The 18,737-nt window shown below is 45.4% G+C and overlaps 2 protein-coding genes across 5 annotated transcripts in view; one reads left to right on the forward strand and one right to left on the reverse strand.

Annotated features, from left to right (window-relative positions):
* Positions 1-19: 19 nt before the first annotated feature.
* Positions 20-17,049, forward strand: ARFGAP2 (ARF GTPase activating protein 2). 2 transcript variants are annotated; one of them, XM_081020968.1, is made up of 17 exons: positions 20-147; positions 552-670; positions 4,104-4,176; positions 4,479-4,610; positions 4,702-4,782; positions 6,097-6,199; positions 7,559-7,615; positions 8,928-8,972; positions 9,687-9,739; positions 10,795-10,931; positions 11,226-11,357; positions 12,060-12,188; positions 12,279-12,410; positions 13,486-13,612; positions 13,714-13,804; positions 14,075-14,193; positions 15,081-17,049. In XM_081020968.1, exons 1-17 carry the CDS (start codon positions 76-78, stop codon positions 15,099-15,101), a joined length of 1,623 nt encoding a protein of 540 aa, XP_080877094.1. In that variant the 5' UTR covers positions 20-75; the 3' UTR covers positions 15,102-17,049. The 2 variants fall into 2 exon arrangements, with proteins under 2 accessions (XP_080877094.1, XP_080877095.1); XM_081020969.1 differs by lacking the exon at positions 8,928-8,972.
* Positions 17,050-17,409: 360 nt separating this feature from the next.
* The window catches only part of CSTPP1 (centriolar satellite-associated tubulin polyglutamylase complex regulator 1), a gene marked incomplete at its 3' end in the record, with an annotated part of 139,550 nt that continues 138,222 nt past the window's right edge, over positions 17,410-18,737 (reverse strand). For all 3 annotated transcript variants that reach the window (XM_081021303.1, XM_081021305.1, XM_081021304.1), the window contains one exon: positions 17,410-18,339. In XM_081021303.1, coding sequence (XP_080877429.1) covers positions 18,159-18,339 — 181 coding nt within the window. The remainder of the gene's footprint in view (positions 18,340-18,737) is intronic.

The raw sequence follows: 18,737 nt of genomic DNA on the forward strand, positions 1-18,737 counted from the left end.
GGAAACACCCCGCGCGCGGATTGGTCCCCGCGGCGACCTGTTGCCGGCCGCGGTGGGTGCTGGGAAAAAGAAAACATGGCGGCCGGGCCCAGCAAGTCGGAGATTCAGACCCTTTTCAAGCGGCTTAGGTCTGCGCCGCCCAACAAGGTACCGAGCGCGGGGAGTTGAGGCAGGAGGCTCTGGAGTGTCTCTTTGGCCGCTGTTCCCGAGGGCAGACGCCCGCCGGCCCAGCGTCTCCCCTCCCCACCGTCCCCTTCCGGTTCGGTTCTGACACCGCCGCAGTGCCCCGTCCACCTGCGGCAGGGCTGGGGCCGTGAGGTTTGAGACCTTGAAGGAGGACGGCACCTGCGTCCCCTCAAAGCACAGCGGCCCGTTTCATCCCCGCAGTCCCCTCGTTTCAAGCTACAGGGTGGGGAAAGACTCGTCATAGTTAGAGTCACTGGCGCCAGACCAGACATACTGGCTCCCTATAAGGAAGCTGGCCTGCTGTCCTTCCTTTCCCGGTGGCTCCCTGTTGGTCTTCCTCCTAGCTTCTCTTCTGTTTCTTGTAGTCTTGCTTTGACTGCGGTGCGAAGAACCCGAGCTGGGCCAGCATCACCTATGGAGTGTTTCTCTGCATTGACTGCTCTGGGGTTCACCGGTCGCTGGGTGTGCATCTCAGCTTTATCCGGTGAGTACTAGGGTTTTGTTTGTTTTTGGAGGGGTGGGAGGTAAGATGAGGAACGTGAGAGATACAGGATCCCTGCTTTAGTCGTAAGGGGACCAACGATCAACGTGGCTCATTGTGTGCAACTCCAGTGTCTTGTGTAATTGTGGTACTTAGCTTACTCCTAAAATGGCTCTTGTGCAGTAAAACGTGTTTGATTAGGTAATCTTTGAGGATCCTAAGAATAGCCTAATCCCCTTTCTCTCACTTGTTCATTGTACTGCTGTTTGAAAACAGGCAGGATATTTATATAGTTCATTATACAGATTGGTACTCACCATGAAGTTGTTGCAATAAGTGCCACACTTTTAACATCTGGAAGGAAAAGTTGCTATTACTGGGTACCCTTGAGTACCCCCAGAAAAAAGCACTGTAATATATTTGTGGTGAAGTTTGTTCTTGATGACTTAGAGATAGCTACTTTCGTAACAAGAGATGGCTACTTTCGTAGTTAGACAAGTATTGAATGAACTTCTTTGTAATGTTCCGTTCATCTACAGATGTAGTTATGATACTCAGAAAATGCACTGCTGATTGCTATGATCTTTAAAAATTATTTTGCACATGTGTGACTGCATACAAGTTTGCACTATTTAATTTATTTATATACTTCTGCAAATTGAGTGATAGATTTGTGTGTTTCTTTCTGGTATTATTGTCATTTTATAGGTGGCATTAGTTAATATTTTGTGTTGTAGTGAGTGCATGCTTGTTTGTACCTATACAGCATTTGAAGGGAAATTCAAAAAGAGGGAATCATCATTTCAGAAAATGTTTCTGTTTGCCATGCAACAATCCTAGTGATTAGCTATGGAAGGAAGAGAGTTGCTACAGGCATTCCTTTGGTTAAAAACCTGTTTCCACACCAGTGGAAGAAAACATTGGGGTTGGGGGCCGTGTTAGAATTCTGTAAAGCTTCCTCCTTCCTTGGCAATGTATAAAAATAACAACTGTTCACTGTAGTACACTGAGACTGATTTCATACTTGAATTTTCCACCACTTGACACTCCTCCACTGCTGTCTGTTGAAAGATTTTACATTTGAGGTGATGTGCAATGGTCATAAAAGCTGTCCATCTCTAACACTTGATCTCTGACTTTATTGCACTTTATGTTATATAAAAACTGAGCAGTGAACATGCTTGAACAGACCCTTTAACACGTTCTCTTTTTTTGGCTGACTTCTAATACATTGAAGTATTTGTCTCATTTCAATACATTTGTGAAGCTTGAAAGCCCGCACTTACCCTTTACCTGACCTACTTCTGTGAGAGTATCGGATTACTCACACAGGCTAGCTAGCTAGCCCTAGTTCTTGTTCTTACAGTGTAAGCTCTTTGGCTCTTATAATAGTTCCTTACCTGAAATGCTCTCTCTTTGTCCTCGGTGAACAGAAGGAAAGTAGAATTCTGTGTTGGAGCAGGACCATGCAATTTTGGCAAAGCAAGAAGTACATAGCTTCTTCTGGCTGCTGTGTCATGTGACAGAAGTGAGATATTTGATACATATTGATTTCTGAGTATCTCATGGCTGACAGTACCATACCAGGAGAAATGAAATTCATACATCTAGAGGAAACTTTCATTGGTTAGAAGTGTATCAGCTAGAATCATTTGTATTTCTGTATTTCTATTTTAGTAAATGAATGTACAAAGTATGGGTACAACAGCTTTCCCAAGCTCTGGAGTGCATAATTCTCTCTGGTGGTTTTCATGGCCATTTCTTCCTGTATTTATGAGCCTATAGAAGTATGTACACAAATTAGATAAGGCTTTGAAGAACATGTCAAAGAAGTTTCTGTAGAGCTGCTTGACAGCAGTGCTAAAGCCATTACATCTATTTCAACAGTACAAACACTGCTGCTGCTGCTTTTAAAAATATTTTAAAATTAATTTTCAATAAAAAGAGCATGTAAACATATCCTGTCCTACAACAGACATCCCTTCCCCAATATTTTCTTTGGGGGGGGGGAGAAAACATTATTTCAGAGAGTACAAACGCTTCTTTAAAGTATTGTTGACCAGCACATACTGAGATTAGTTTTGTATCTTTGAAATTAGCCATTTATTTATTTAGAAGCTTTCTATACCGTCCCTCCTTTCATTGGATCAGATTTCAGGGCACTGCTAATGTAATTCATAATACAATTTCAAAAAACCAAAACACAAAAGAACAAATAAAAGCTCAAAACATGTTGAGACCTATATACTTTTAAAAATACCTAGTTGAATAAAAGTGTCTGAATCTGGCATCTAAAAGCTTGTAAAGTTGGTCCCAGGCATTCCTCCTTGGGAGATGGTATTCCATAGCCAGGATACCACCACTGAAAAAACCCTCCTTTATTGTTTCATGGTGCACTCCTGATAAAGAAGTCAGAGCAGGGCCTCAACAGAAGATCCTAAGAGAAGCAAGCTGTCTTCCTTTGTGTGTGCTTGTTTTTCCCTAATCCAAAAAATTGTCCACTTGGTATTTTTGTGTGTTTCTTGGAAAAAAAGATAAATGCATGCTAGCTGGATACATCTGAAGAGTCTTTTTGCTCGTGTGCTCAAAACATATTCTCCTTGCCAACACTTTTGCATCTGAATTATTGGGTACCCACTACCTTGTATTCAGTCTGAAATTATTCTGGTTAACAGGCCAGACTGAAGGAGTTCAAACAGCCAAATACAACTGGGTCAAAGCTCTGGTAACAACATGAGCCACTGCCAGGGGTGTACCTAGAGGTTGGCCAGGTTGGCCCCCACCAAGGACGCAGGGTCAGGGAGGCACAAAAATCACATCTCTCCATCTGGCTTGGAGTGGCTAGGAATCTGGGCGCCCTCACCAGAGGAATCCGGTTGCTGACATGGGCCATCTCAGCAACCCTGTGGTGCCCCCTTCCCAGTCAGAAGTGTGAGTGGAGTGCCTAGCAAGGCTTAGGGAAGAAAGACATGGAGTGGGTAAGAGTTGCAGGAGGAGGAAAAAGGAAGGGAGGAAGGAGGCAGAAGGGAAAGCAGGGAGTGGAGGGAGGAAGGTAGACAGATGGACCAATGGAGGAGGAGGAGGTGTGGAGCAGAGCAGATCTGACCCTGATGGCCACAAAGGGAGTCACTGGTGCAGTACAAAAGGCAATGCAAAGCAGACTTTTTGAGTTTCTGGTCCTTGCTCTCTCCTGGCTATAGAGGCACTGGTACAACATCTCCTTGCCCAAGGGCACAAGGAAACCAAGGTACACCTCTGGCCGCTGCCCTCACCCGGAAACTAACATGGGAGATATTTATTGGTTTAGGGGCACTAACAGTAGTACATATATTCCCAGAGATCTGCTTCCATTGTGTATTATGTTGTTCAAACCCTTCTGAGCCTGATCTGGTGAACTTTTCTGAGATAATGACTCCAGGTTTTGTTCTCTTGTCAGGTCCACAGAGCTTGATTTCAACTGGAGCTGGTTTCAGCTGAGGTGTATGCAAGTGGGTAGCAATGCCAATGCGGTAAGGAGCCATTTGAAGTTGATGATCTTTGGTTGCATGCCTGGACCTTTTTACCATTCTCCTCTTTGTCATAGTCAGGTGGTTGGTGTTTTCTTAATAAATATTTATCAAACCTGCTTATAAAATAAAAGAACACGGTGACCTGTGTTCCTGAAACTCCTGCTTCCAAGAGAAAGCTGAATTCTTGCAGGTCTGTGTCTGGAATTGGGCCCTTTAGTTGCAGGAAGTCACCCGTTTGTTTCATTTGCTCTTCATTTTTCTAATCTTGGACTTCAACTAAATTTCCTCTCCACCCCGGCCAGACTGCCTTTTTCCGCCAGTATGGTTGCACCACCACAGATGCCAGTGCCAAGTATAATAGCCGCGCAGCCCAGATGTACCGGGAGAAGATCCGGCAGCTGGCAACTGCTGCGATGGCCAAGTATGGGAATGATGTAAGTGCAGATGAGCCTCTTTGCTGTTGGGAAGGATCAGGGACCATGGTGCTTGCTACTGAATACGACAAACTATTTTCTCCTTTTCCAGCTCCTGATCGATGGGCTGAGTGGAACTCCAGGTCACTCCCCAGAAAAGAGTGATGCCGATTTTTTCTTGGAACATACACAGGTGTGTTGAGCCAACTTGGATTGCCCCTTTCCAGCAGAAACCTTCATTGATGGGGGAACTACAGGTCATGAATGCATTTGATCCAAAACTCTGTGACCTACATAGAACAAGTTGGGGGGGCCATGCTGCTCAGTGGTTTGGACCTGCCATATTCACTAGGTTTGCCTCCTTGAGGTGGTTGTTTACATTCATACATGCAAACTGGCCTGGTTTGCATGTCACAGTAATCAAGGTTTGGCTTGGATTGTGGTGAAGATCTTTCCTCCTTGACCACCACCTGTAACCTTAGGAAAAATTTTGGCTACAGATCGTAGTTAAGGAAGAGAGACCTTAAGCATAGTCCCAGGTTCGAATGACAAACTGAGCCAAACCCTAGCTGAGGTGCTGTGCTGACCTACAAAGCCTGAGGAGGAGCAAAGTAGCTGCAACCTCCTCTTTGGGAGCCAGTGCGTTCAGGCTAAGCCATGAACTGACTTGGTGTGACATGGCCACGGAGTCAGATCAGTGGTCTTTTTGGCTCAGTCTTCTTTGATTTGAGTGTTGGCTGTTCTCCAGTCAGAGGTGGTCTTCCTAGCCCCGCCACCCACAACCCTCCAACTGGAGATGGACCCTGGGATTCCTGTTCGTGCAGAGCCTGTGTTCTTCTACTACTTCTTCTTCCCTTCCCTTCTTCTTCTTTTTTTCTTGTTCACAAAGGATAAGCAGGGCTCTTTCCTTAGGATCTCCCCACCCTGACCTTGCTCAGGGGCAGTATACTTCCAGATACTGGATCCTGGGTTCAAAGAGATTATTGCTTTTAGTTTCTGCACTGCTTCTGAGCTTCCTAGAAATGGAGTTTTAAACTAGATGAACTCTTGGTTTTGTTCAACAAGATGATTCATAGCTTATGTCTTTCCCGTCTAGAATGCATTCTCTCTAGTACAGGGGCAAGACTGGCAGATTTCCACTTTGACTCTAAACTGGTGGTTCCGTTGATTTCAGGGTACCATCTACTTAAGCATGCTTAGGATTGTAGAGCTGGTCTCAAGGGATTGGGTTTCCTTCTCCAAAACTGTTTCTTGCCACCGAGGAGATTATGTCTAAAGATATGGGAAAGCATGGCCTGAGTCTTAAATCGGCTTGGCTCCAGATTTCCCCACAAGAAGCCACCTTGAGGGCATGCATTGTAATACTTGAGAACACTGTTAATGCTTACTGGGTGTTATGCGTTTGAAATGCATATCCTGTTAAGCAAGGGTTTCTGAGTTTGATCTATTTGTACTGTCCGATCCAAATTGTTGCATCTTCCTGAGGGCCAGTTCATTTTCTTTTAAGGATTGTAATACCTGGGATGTGGTTGAAACAGGCCAGAGCACAGTGCAGCCTTCGCTAGAATTGGAGAGAACAGCAAAGTCTACTGAGAATAATGAAGTTCAACGTGAGTATCGCTATTTAGCGCCTTTGCCCCTTTTGAATCTTCCTAGCCTGGCTGGAAAGACACTTGATCTTGCTTGTTCTCAGGATGGATGATGAGCAGAGGATCTGTGCAGTGTAACACATGAGTCAATATAGAGGATTGAAGAATTGCTTCATTGTTGCATGCATGTTGTGGCATCTCTCCACAACGTTTGGCAGCCATACCCATGTTCTCTTGAAGTGAACATTTTATTTTTCTCTTGGAAAAGGGTGTTTACGTTGCGTGACTTAAGTTAAGGAGTCCTGCATTTCCTATGCGGCCGCCGAGACCATACAACACCGGTCTTGAAAGACCTACATTGGCTGGCTCCCAGTACGTTTCCGAGCACAATTCAAAGTGTTGGTGCTGACCTTTAAAGCCCTAAACGGCCTCGGCCCAGTATATCTGAAGGAGCGTCTCCACCCCCATCGTTCTGCCCGGACACTGAGGTCCAGCTCCGAGGGCCTTCTGGCGGTTCCCTCACTGCGAGAGGCCAAGTTACAGGGAACAAGGCAGAGGGCCTTCTCGGCAGTGGCGCCCGCCCTGTGGAACGCCCTCCCATCAGATGTCAAAGCGATAAACATCTACCTGACATTCAGAAGACATCTGAAGGCAGCCCTGTTCAGGGAAGTTTTTAATATGTGACATTTTAGTGTATCTTTCATCTTTGTTGGAAGCCGCCCAGAGTGGCTGGGGAAACCCAGCCAGATGGGCGGGGTACAAATAATAAATTATTATTATTATTATTATTATTATTATTATTATTATTATTATTACTATAGGGCAGGGGTGGGGAACCTCTGTCTTTCAGAAGTTGATGGACTACAGTTCCCATCAACCCACATCAGTGATGACATTGCTTGGGGCTGATGGGAGCTGGAGTTCAACAATATATAGAAGGCCATTGGTTCCCCACCCCTTCTATATAGATTAAAAAGGATCAGGTGTGTGGAAGCAGTTCTGTTGCTTGGAATATTCTTGACCAGGCACTCCCAAACTCGGCCCTCCAGATGTTTTGGGACTACAGTTCCCATCATCCCTGACCACTGGTCCTGTTAGCTAGGGATGATGAGAGTTGTAGTCCCAAAACATCTGGAGGGCCGAGTTTGGGGATGTGTATTCTTGACTGTCAGTGAGACTCTGGTGGTTTCTACTAGCTGTCCAGTAATTTCCTGCAGGGAGTTTTCTGGATAGTAAGCAGTGGTCCTGGAGCATCAACATTTTGTGGGATGAGAAAAAAATCATTTTAATTGTCCAAGATACTGGACACAAGACATGCATCTTCTTTGCTCTACCTTAGTTGCCATTTTAAAAAATAAGTGTGTGTGCTCTTGCCCATAGAGCCTGACCAGGGTCCATCTATTGACCTGCTGAGCACTTCTCCTAAAGGATCTCTTGGTAAGTGTAAGCTCCCTTGTTTCCTATTATGTTAAACATAATGTCTCAGTGGCTCACCATTTAATTTGAGTAGATGGTCTGCATTAACAACAGAGTTTATTTCAGATGCTGAATCAGGTAAGGGAGGCCAGAGCTTCTGACTCTGGAGAAGGAATTGGGTCACTTCTAAAAGTTTCACTTTTGAAAATTAGAACTATAGAGTTGGAATATACCTAAAGATCATCTAGTCCAACTGGCTGGTAGAGGAAATTGGCCGTTAGGCATAAAATTAGAGAATTGACCCTTCAGTGCAGGAATCTCAATCCCCTCATCCAATTTGAAACCATGCCAGATGGGTGATCCAACATCTGCTTAGAGATTTCTAACAAAAGAGAGTCTCTCACTTCCACACAAGTATGTTCACCTGTCAGCTGCTTGTTCCATCAGGAAGCTCTTCATAATTTTTAGTCACAATCCCCTTTCTTGTAATTTTAATTTGTTGGATTGGACCCTACCCTCCAGAGCATCAAAAAGCAAATCTGCTGCATCAGTATAACGGCCTTCAAATATGAAGATGACCATTCATCCTTGCACAGAATTAAGAAAAAGATTTTATTCAATATTGGAGACTATTCCCATATATGGTATCAGCATACCATATATTCTGCAATTTCTGGATGGCCTGTTCCTTCTGACCTTGAGATCCCAGTGTTTGTTTAGGTCAAAAGCAAAAATTCACAAGGGGGACTGGGGTAGTATCGAGTGAATAAATGCAAATTAGAACTATTATTGACTTATTTGTTAAGAAGAACTAGCTATTATTGAAGACTATGATCTGATTCTGATTTTAACAATCCAGTCTGCTACACCGTGGTGTATTGGACCAGGAATAGTTACATGCATGTTTGCTGCTCCTCCCCATATCCATTCAACTTTGGCAAAGATACCTTGCATTCTAACCACAGTTTCCCTTGATGTCAAAACAGGGAAACTGTACTTTACGGGCTCAAGAATATGAAACTAGAATCGGACTTGGTTTGGAGGAGGACCTTAAAGCACAGTTTCTGGATCAGATGTCACTATGAACTAGGTTGCCTTCATCAAAGCAGTGGGGGGGAGGGGAGAAGGACAGAGAGAGCTTGCGTGCACAGGATCTGTGCCTGGTCCGATAAACCACAATGTCTGATTCCGGCCTATAGATGCTAGTATCCTGTGCCTGCAATTTTGCTTGGGCCTTCTTGTGGAAGATGTGTTTCGATCTCTCCTGAGCCCAGACTATACCTAGAACGTACCATTTTAGTTTCCAACATGTACATGTCTTTTTCTTCCTCAGACGCATCCATGTGTCTGTCTCGGCAAGGGGCTGCTCCTGCCAGAGGTAACTGGCTAAGGGCCTGCACTGGCTACTTGTGGTGCCTTGCCTCTGCCTTCTCTTTCTGTGGTTCTGCCTCCAGGCCAGGGGTTGTCTGTCTTGTACATTCAAATTGTCATTTCAAGGAAGTTGATCTTCCTCACTAGTGAAGTTGAGGATCCATCCTGCTCTTTGCTATCTTTGCAGTCAGCCAAGTGGACACACGTGGCTCGTTTCAAAGAGGCACTTGCGTTGCTAACTGCTTTAGGAATACTGAGCAGCCTCCCTAGCAAATGCAGCTTCAGTCCTACAGCAGTGCTTTGTTGCCACTAGAGCTCTTCTCCAAGGCCAACCTGAGCTCATGAGCTACCAGGCACCCTTTGGCTTCTCAAGCACCAGTTTTTTGTTGCAATATATGTAACATATTGGGAAATCAGTCTAGTTTTTCAAACCAGATTCTTTGAAGCACCACTTCTTGGCATGATTTTATGCTGCTTTTTCAACTCAGGAAGGGGGACCACAAAGCGGCTAATCTGAAATTGCATGGTGTGGCCTGTCATACTGCCTTTGGATTTCTCTGCGCTGCTGCCAGAGCTGTTGGGTGTATTAACTATGCATCTGGCACACTTGGCATAGCTTTCCTTGTGCCACAAAAGCCTTAAATAACTGCTACTAGTGTTGGGACTAACAGCAGGTTTCTTGCTGTCTTTCATGTCTGCTCATTATTTTTCCCTGTTGCAGAAATAAAACCTTCACTCATTGGAAAGAAGAAGCCAGGTGCTACTAAGAAAGGGGTATGTCTGCTGAAAGGGACTTTGTCTCTCTAACTACACACATTTCCTTTTTTCTGATAAAGATTTGTTCCCCAGTCCACATCAACCCAGCAAATGGCCTTGCCATTTGCCTTGAGTACCTAATAAGGATTTTCTCTAATCAGTTTTGTATTGTATTGTATTTGTGGGTATCAATGCTGCCAGGGATCTGCCTGATTCTTGACTGGATTTCATTTCAGTGATTGTACACACAACCAAATACTGTGCATATAGAGAAATATTCAGAATGAGCTTGAAAAAGCTGGGTGGGGGAGGCAGGGAGAGATTGCATCATTGGTAAACTTATAAAATTTCAAACATCATATGAAGTACACCAGACGAGGAAATAGTGGAATTGCATATAGCAAAGCTTGCAAAATAGTGAGCAGCTGTTTATCTCAGGTGGGGAACCTGCAGCCTGTAGGCCAAATTTGGCCTGTGAGGCTATTTTCCCCAAACCGTGTCTGCCTGACCCATACCATATGATGAGATTTGTGGGGCAGTCAGAGATGTGGCAAGTTTGGCTGCACAACCCAAGTTTCCTATGGGGGGCGGACCTGCATCATGCAGGCCATCTGCAATCATGTAGCCAACTTGATTCTTGCAGTGCAAGTGATCCCTTCCAGCTCTACAACTCTATGGTTCTTTGATCTCTGCAGAAAGCAGCTTGGCCAGCCTTGTGCTCAGCACTGGTAACTAAGCATAGGGATGGCAAAGCCCCTTGTGCTGCAGTTCCCAAGCCCTGTGTAAACAACTTTTAACAGGTGGGTTGCACCAAGCAACTGTCACAGTTGGTTTGCAGGGGTAGGGACAGATAAGGATCTGGCCTGCTGAACGCAAAAGGATTCCCATCCATTAAATCTTCCCTTTCAGCATTTGGAGGGGCCTATCAAATTTGTCTTGAACTGGCCAGATTTGTTCATTGACACTCTCTGCGCCCCTTGCATCATTTGCAGTAATTGATCCTTTGGTTTTGCCATTTTAAAGGCTCACTGTGGCTTTTCTTGGAACCTTTATTCTGCTTCTGTTTCTTCCAGCTGGGGGCCAAAAAGGGTCTTGGAGCTCAAAAAGTGAGCAGCCAGAGTTTCACTGAAATTGAACGACAGGCCCAGGTGGCTGAAAAGATGAGGGAACAACAGGCTGCAGAGTGCAAGAAGCAAGCTGAGGAGTCCCTGTAAGTGAGGCACACTTGCAGCATCCTCAAGTTAGCATCTGTATATGTTTGCATGCAGAGTTATTGGGACAAGCTTCCTCTCATAGGAAAACTTGTATTTGGCATGGAATGATGAAGCAATTGGCACATAACAAAGTCAGGACTAAATAAGTGTTGTCCTGCCCAGGCCTGAGCTTTTTTGAGGGCGTAAAGTCTTTCCTGCTTACCCATTTCCTATTTCAGAATGATGAGATATGTGGGTAGTTTATATGTATTCTGGACTCCCCTGCCAGTTTATTCTGTTGTCTCCCTCAGAGTTGCCTCAATGAGACTGGCGTACCAGGAGTTGCAGATTGATCGGAAGAAGGAGGAGAAGAAACTCCAGAACCTGGAAGGAAAAAAGCGTGAACAAGCTGAGAGACTGGGCATGGGATTGGTGTCCAGGAGGTATTTGCTATACATGAAGAACAAAGAGAATGTGCCGAGTGCGTAGATTTTAGTGTAACATCTGCCCCAAGATCGCTTGGGGGTTTAGTTGCTGCTGTCTCAATAGGCAGGAAGATTGTGGTTCAAGAGTACATCATTGGTGAGCTGAGTTCCAGTCTACTCCATTTGGAGTGGCTTGTGAATCCTGAATATTAGCCTTGAGTGTAATCTACATTTGCCCCAATCAAAAGATTACTTCTTTCCTATAGATCTTCAGCCTTGGGTGGCTCTTCTGCTTTTCCATCTTGTAGAATCTGATCTGAGGTATAATGAAATTTGTATCTTTAGAAAATGAGACACTGTCCTGGCTCCCTCACTGTTTATTTATTACCCACCCAGACTGTATACAGTAAAAGCAATGAGAAACCCCTGCTTGCAGTCATAAGTCTCACATCTGCTTTTGCCATGATCTCTACATTCTGGCTAGCTCAGAGCACAGCCTTAATGAAGTGATGTAGCAGCCTTTCTGAAAAGCCAGAAGGTCTGGTTAGTGACAGGATGGGAGGCTGCCTGCAGAATTTGATGAGTAACACCTTGAGCTCCTTTAAAGGGAGGCAGACTAGATTGACTTGGGCCTTATTTTTGAGCCAATGTAGTTCTAATGGTGAGAGGTAGGTGTTGGGCTCTGCCAGTAGGGTTTTATCTTGGTCTTCTTCCTCCTAGTTCCATCTCGCACTCTGTCCTTTCCGAGATGCAAATGATAGAGCAAGAAACACCAGTGACTGCAAAGTCCTCTCGGTCCCAGCTGGATCTGTTTGAAGACACTGGAAGTTTCACATCCGGACCACCCAAGTAAGACTGAGTGGCTGCAGTGCCATTCGCTCTTGCCCAGCTTTTCTTTATCTGGCCTAGATAAATCTCCTCTCATTTTTTTTTTCATAGGTACAAAGATAATCCTTTCTCAATAGGAGATGCTTTTGGCTCGCAGTGGGAAACAGACAACACCTGGGGGATTGACAAAGGGGAAGAGGAAACAGACATCACTATCTCCAGTATTCGGCCCATTGGTGAAAGGTAAAAGTGATGAATGGAGTCCCATCTGGAAAGGAGTTTCTTGAAGGAACTGTTCAGGGACATATATGACTGCTCTTTAACCGGCACCTAACAAAAAGGCCTCATAGGCTTTCCCAAGGCATTTTGCCTCAAGCACTTTCAAAATGGCATCGTATTGTGGTCTGATGGACTAAACTTCAGAGATGAGGGTTCAAATTTCCACTCAGCCATGAAGCTCCCTAGGTGACCTTGTTTCTCAGCCTAACCTATCCCACAGGGTGGTTGTTAGGATAAAACAGGGAGGGAGAGAAACCTAATGTGACACCCGAAGCTCCCAGGAGGAAAGGTGGGGCATAAATGTAATAACAACAACATTTGCAATCAATATGAATGAATCTCAGAGCAATGCATTGACTAAGGCACTGAGAAATGCTGGTTGCTTGAGTGATGGTCGCTCTGCTGCTGCTGAGAGTAGGGGGCTTTTGTCTTTGTTTAACTGAGGAAAATAGTGACCAGGTTTACACACTGCAGAAACCATAGTTTAGAAAAACGATTCACTAAACCTGTGGCTTAATGTGAACAAGCAATGTGCCTTAAGCGTGCTGCTGAAAGGTTCTCACTGCACTCCCTGCCTGCTCCTCCTGCTTCTGCTGTTCTGTGGACAAAACAAGCCGGAGTTTGGCTTCTTGTAGCTTCTGGGTCATGGCCTGAAATTTGTCTCCAAACCACAAGCAGTAACAAGGGTTTGTTCTTGGCTAGCTACTTGTGGTTTCTTCGGGGGAAACATACCCAACTCTGCCTGGTATTGACTGTGGCACATCAGGAACGGGAAGAGTGCTGTGGAAACTTTGGAACAGCCTGCAACATGACACACTGCTTATTCATTTAAAACTGGCTGGGTTTCAGCTGTGGTTTAATGTGCTGTGTGAATCAATCCAGTGTATGACATAGCTGTTAGCTGAGGGGGCTTATGACATCCAACTAACTTGGAGTTGAACAGATGCGGTTCCACTTTCTCGCCATGGTCGAATACCTGTGCACTGGGTTGTGACTCTATGAATTGCTGTTACAGGGCTTTCCTTTCTCCTCCACTCAGACCCACCAACAGAAGAGAGACAGAGAGCAAGATCTCAGTAGTAGAGTCTAGTGAAGCTCGACAGAAGTTTGCTGGGGCCAAAGCCATCTCGTCTGACATGTTCTTTGGGCGGGAAGCTGATGCTGAGGCAAGTGCTGGATGATTTCTCTGTCTTCAGGCTGTTCCCACCCATTACCTGGCAACCACCAGCTTCTGTTTCCTGCGTCTTATTTTGTTTTCTCTTTCCAGTATGAGGCCAGATCCCGACTCCAACAACTCTCTGGCAGCAATGCCATCAGCTCTGCTGATCTGTTTGGAGAGTCTGAGACAGGGAACTCGGGTATGTCAGCAAACAACTTGAGAGACGGGTTTTCTTCTGTCACCAAGGGGCTGGTGTGGCCCTTAACACCTATTACTCAGAAAGGGATGGGCTCGGCTGGCTTGAGTGTCAAATCATGGAGCAGATTACATATCTGACTCAGGGTTACAGGATCTCCTAGTGGATTTCCCAACCTAGGATCTCAGCCAGCAAGGCCTCTTCCATAAGATGAGCATCTTCCTCATACAGCAGAACTCTCTGATGGTGTTGTTTTTCCTTCCGCCTCTCTAGGTGGTGTTTCAATTGGAAATGTACTGCCTGCTGCTGATATTGCCCAGTTCAAGCAAGGGGTGAAGTCTGTTGCTGGCAAGATGGCTGTTCTAGCCAATGGTGTGATGAATTCCCTTCAGGTGAGGTAGCACGCCTGTTGTGTAGTCATGGCAAGAGGCTCTAAATGCCTCACGCAGAGTTCAAACTCTGATAGTGAAGGTTACAATCCTGGAAGCCATGTGTGATGTCTTGTCTCTGGCTTTTGTTTCGTTCTCATTCATGTAGGGGTCAAAAAGTTTCCAACACTTCTAAAGCAGCTAGCTGGTCAGTCCACTAGAAGATAATAAATTACTGCACCATGTATGCTAAATTTAAATTCCCAGCTTTTGCAAAGCTACTTGGACTCAGGTAGATGATGCAAACATATGCAAAGTAACTGGTGTTTTTATACTTTGTAGTTCTGGAACAGAAGTTAAGACGCAAACCTTAATTCAGGCCTCATCCACACTTAACGCTGTGTGTGCAAACCTCAAGCTCACCTGCTTACACACTTGGGCTGTTCCCCTAATGCTCCTGTGCGAGAAGCTGGTTTGTCAAATGATGGGATGACAGGGGCTACAGCCAGTTCTCATTCTGATCTTTTCTCATGTTATTGGTGAGAGTAGCTCCTTGCTTACAGTGGAGATGTTTAATGATCTGAGATGGCAGCATGGAAATTCTCTGCCAGCAAAAGTAACCTTTTACATGGTTCATAAGCCTCTTATTCAGAGCTTAGTAGGATGGGCTTGCTTTTGTCATATCCGCTTGCGGGTTTCCCCATATCTGGTTGGCCGTTAGAGAACAGGATGCTGCACTAGATGGGCCATGGACCTGATCCAGCCGTCACTTTTATGTCCTGATATTTGGCCTGAAGTTTTAACTGTTTGGGGGGGTTAGCTGCTGTATTCAGGTGCCGATAAATATGGCATCATTTCTGTGGGCAATGTGCTAAGTTGCCTCTTTCTGTCCTCCCTCTCCCACCTCTTAGGATCGCTATGGCTCATATTGAGGATTCAGGAGAGACTTTGCAGCTTGTGGCCATCAGTGAAACACCAATTGCACCTTGAGTCCACCTGGAAGAATTGAACAGGATTGCTTTTTAGCCGAGCGTGGCTAGGGGCTTCTTGAGGAGAGAAGGAGAAATGGACATGCCTGGCACTTGCTCAAAAACTCTCTGGACATTATTTTCTATTTGAAATGACCCCAACCTTCAGCTAATGGAATATTGGCCCTTCCAGAGAATCCCCCGCTGCTGCTGCTGCGCACTGCACAAGGGTTGCCAATTGACCTCTGTGCTGCTGCTGTTTCCACTTCCCCCAGCCCCTGGCTGTTATTAGCAGAATATGTTTGAGGGGAGAAGGAAGCTGTGTTTGAAACTCTTCCAAGGGAAATGGCAGTAAACAGGGGAATGGTGGGGAATCCCCAGGACCTAGACTGTCTTCTAGAACAGGGGGAAGTTCCGATTTTGGCACAAGGTTATTCTTACTGGCCGTGCCTTGAACCAATGTGATATAATTAGATCCCTTTTTGAGAGCAGCGACTTTAAAGCCTCCATCTGTAGCAAGCCGCGAAGGATCAAGGCATGCTTGGGTGGGCCTGGGCAAGATATTTGCAGTATTATGCAAATATGCTGGACAGCTGGGGAAACGTACATTTCTTACCCTGACACACACACCCTGAACCATGGGTTGATGCTGTTGAGAAGAGAGCATCTTCAGTTGAGGAATGAAGAGGTTATTGGGCCTGCTGTTGCCTCGTCTCCTTGTTGCCCTCTTGGTTTCCCTTTCAGACCTTTATGGAAACTGCTAACAAAACGGGGCAGTGGCCGCTCAGTCCACTGGCTCTGTTGCTGTTTGTGCAACCACTGCTGTTGCTGACCTCCCTTCCCCAGCGAGATCTACCTGAATATCATGGCCCCATCTGTGGTGCATGTGGGGAAAGGAAGTAGTTTCAAGGAAAGTGGCTTCCCCTTGTCGAAGCTTCACTGCTGCCCCTTTGCTCCTTCTAGCCCAGCATTCTGGGTTTCTTTCTTTCTTAAATGACTCCAGTTACAGTTCTGCTGGTGTAGATGAAGAACAGGAGAAGAGGAAAGTGCTCTCTTCCATCCCACAATGCTGCTTTGATGTTCAGGACAGAAGGTATCCTGCCACAAAGCCCCCTCTTGCTTCTGCATGCCTTTCCCCCCTGCCTTGGTTTATGTTCTTCTGTTGGAAGAAGAATCTCCTCATCACACTGGGAAACTCAATCCACGTGAAGCAGTGCTTGCTGTTGTAACCATTTTACATTTACCTTGCATGATAGTTGCTGTTGCAGCTGTGGGTTCATCTGAAGACTTGCATCGTGCCCGTTGTACATTCTGTTAAGGTAGCAAGTCTGTCTAATCGCTCTTCACTGGGAAATCAACCACTAAGAGTACACTGGAATGATGACTTTGGTTTCAATAAGATGCTCTTGCTAGAGAGAGAGATGAGGTTTATCAGGGTAGCTTGAGGACCCACTTTACGATGGAGCAACATCTTGCCTATTTCCATATCTGCATATTCATTAGTGCAATTGACCTGCTTTCCCCTTGCACACTTCCCCAAGAAGGTAAATGGCTGCATGGGCTTACTGGAAATCTCTTCCCCGCCCCCTTGGGTCTGCTCCACTTCTCATTTTTTGCTCCCTGGGTTCTGAAAATGCACTGATGTTTTAACTTCGATTATTGCAAATTTGTCTTAAAGTGCTCCTTTCCAAGGCCAGGAGTTTGCAGAGCTTTGGTTTGGCCTGGTGTGCTCTCGACTGGAAGAGGGTTCTCTTCTTGGACTGTCTGTGTACTTTGAGTTAAAACGGTAGTATTAATGAGCTTTGTTGTGGCCAGGGTTGGGCCTCTGCTGTGTGTAGGGGTCCAAAGGGGAGTGATATGGATTCTCTCCCTCCCACCCCAAGTGAATAAAATCAAATACGTGTGTGTTCCATTTCTGTGACTTCCTTTTTTTAATTCAGATGTAGCTGATGGACCCCAGGGACACTGGGGCAGGCAGAGCTACTCCCTTTTCTATGCCATGGGCTAGGAAGGGAAGTTAGCAGACTTCAGGTGAGGTGTGAAGAGGACACAGTCTGGGTATGAAAGCAGCCTTAAAGGATTACCAATTTGTGTTGATTTTTTCTTTATGAAAAATGAGCTGATTTGAAACACCGTCTGATTAATACACTGTTTTTTAAAAAACCTTTGTACCTTCCCTAGGAAGACACTTACCAATAATTCAGTGGAGTTTTGAGCAGTATTGTCACCTTTCGCATTCCCTCAAGGTTGTAATGAATCTCAGACACATTACTTGCCTTTTACAACATGCTTTATTTACTATATATTATACTTTGTTTGCAGGAAAGTTTAAAGCTTTGCAAATTAATAAATAATGCCCTACTCCTTTCTCCTACAATGGAGCCCAGTAAGCATTTGAAAATGCTCATCGGCAATGGCCATCCCACAAAGTATGGAAGCTTAGCCCCAAATTTCAAATCTGGTGACTTAACTGGGGTCATGTCTTACTAACTTGTTTGAATTTTGAAGTGAAACTTGGAAGGTATTGGAATAGCTAACCGACTAGCAGATAGGGCATATACAGGAGGAGAAAGTAAAATAAATCTCGTGAGGACAAGAAGAGTGCTTTGAGTTACAGGCTTCATCTTGTATATTTCCTATCCTTGGATGAGGATGAAAATGTTTCACAGTGCATAGTTTTGGGATTAGAATTGATTCTTGCCCTAGTGCTAGAATGTTTCTACTAATTTGACTTATCCTGCCACCAGAGGGCAGTCCAACCCTGCAGCTGATGTCAGCTTTCATGGCCTAGCCATCCAATTTCTCTGCCAGTATGAGGAGAAAACAACAGTTTTTGTTAGAATGGGGTGTGCCTTGCTGAGAGGGAGCTCTGAGCTATAATACTGATAAAGAGTAAAAAGGAGTAGGTCACACGTTGAGATTGTGGAGGAAGGTGCTTAAACAGCTATGTTTCATCAACGCCTACATGGCTTCAGTTACAAGGGCTGGAAATAAGCTTGTCCTCCCATGCATATCTATCCATCAGTTCTCAGAGGAATCTGTCTCTTCGGTGGAGCCGTCGCTTTCCGCATCCATTTTCCGGCGGTGGAGGAGAGGCCTCCAAGGGGAGCTGAGTCGGAGAGAGGGGCGGGAAGGTACATTGGTCGCATCCCCGCTGGCAGGGTTGGAATTGGAAAGGGAGAGCCCGGAAACCTGAGCTACCCTGCAAGAAGAAAAATGGGGCTGAGAGATTTGTCATTGCAGAATCTTGTGCACTAGTACATGGGGGAAGGGATGTGGCTCGCAAGTTGCCGTCAAGAGGGCTCCTCTGCCGCATGGAAGACTTTATGTTTGCAACAAGCCAAGAGCTTCCTCTGCTGGCATTTAGTTTCCACTTCCTAAACTGCTCTTGTTTAAGTGACAGGACTCTTGACTTGCACAGCTAAGACACAGCTTAGTTAGAAGCCTCTGGGTCTCTCTTAAGGTGGCTAGCCAAACTGCTGTGTGAGACACCTTTTGCACTCTTGCACAGGTGCTGTTTGTTGGGATTAGACTTGGGCTGGAAAGTCTTCCAGTCCTCCATGTCAATTAGCAGTAACTGCTTAAAAAGGCAATTTGCCG

The sequence above is a fragment of the Podarcis pityusensis genome (genome assembly GCF_964106645.2).
Source record: "Podarcis pityusensis genome assembly, chromosome: 1".
Taxonomy (NCBI): Eukaryota; Metazoa; Chordata; class Lepidosauria; order Squamata; family Lacertidae; genus Podarcis; species Podarcis pityusensis.

Excerpts from the sequence above, each read along its gene's own strand:
- ARFGAP2 (XM_081020968.1), top strand. The coding sequence starts at position 76 with ATGGCGGCCGGGCCCAGCAAGTCGGAGATTCAGACCCTTTTCAAGCGG. Across the intron at positions 6,200-7,558 it reads TGAGAATAATGAAGTTCAAC|AGCCTGACCAGGGTCCATCT; the intron begins GTGAGTATCGCT and ends TCTTGCCCATAG. Across the intron at positions 8,973-9,686 it reads AGGGGCTGCTCCTGCCAGAG|AAATAAAACCTTCACTCATT; the intron begins GTAACTGGCTAA and ends TCCCTGTTGCAG.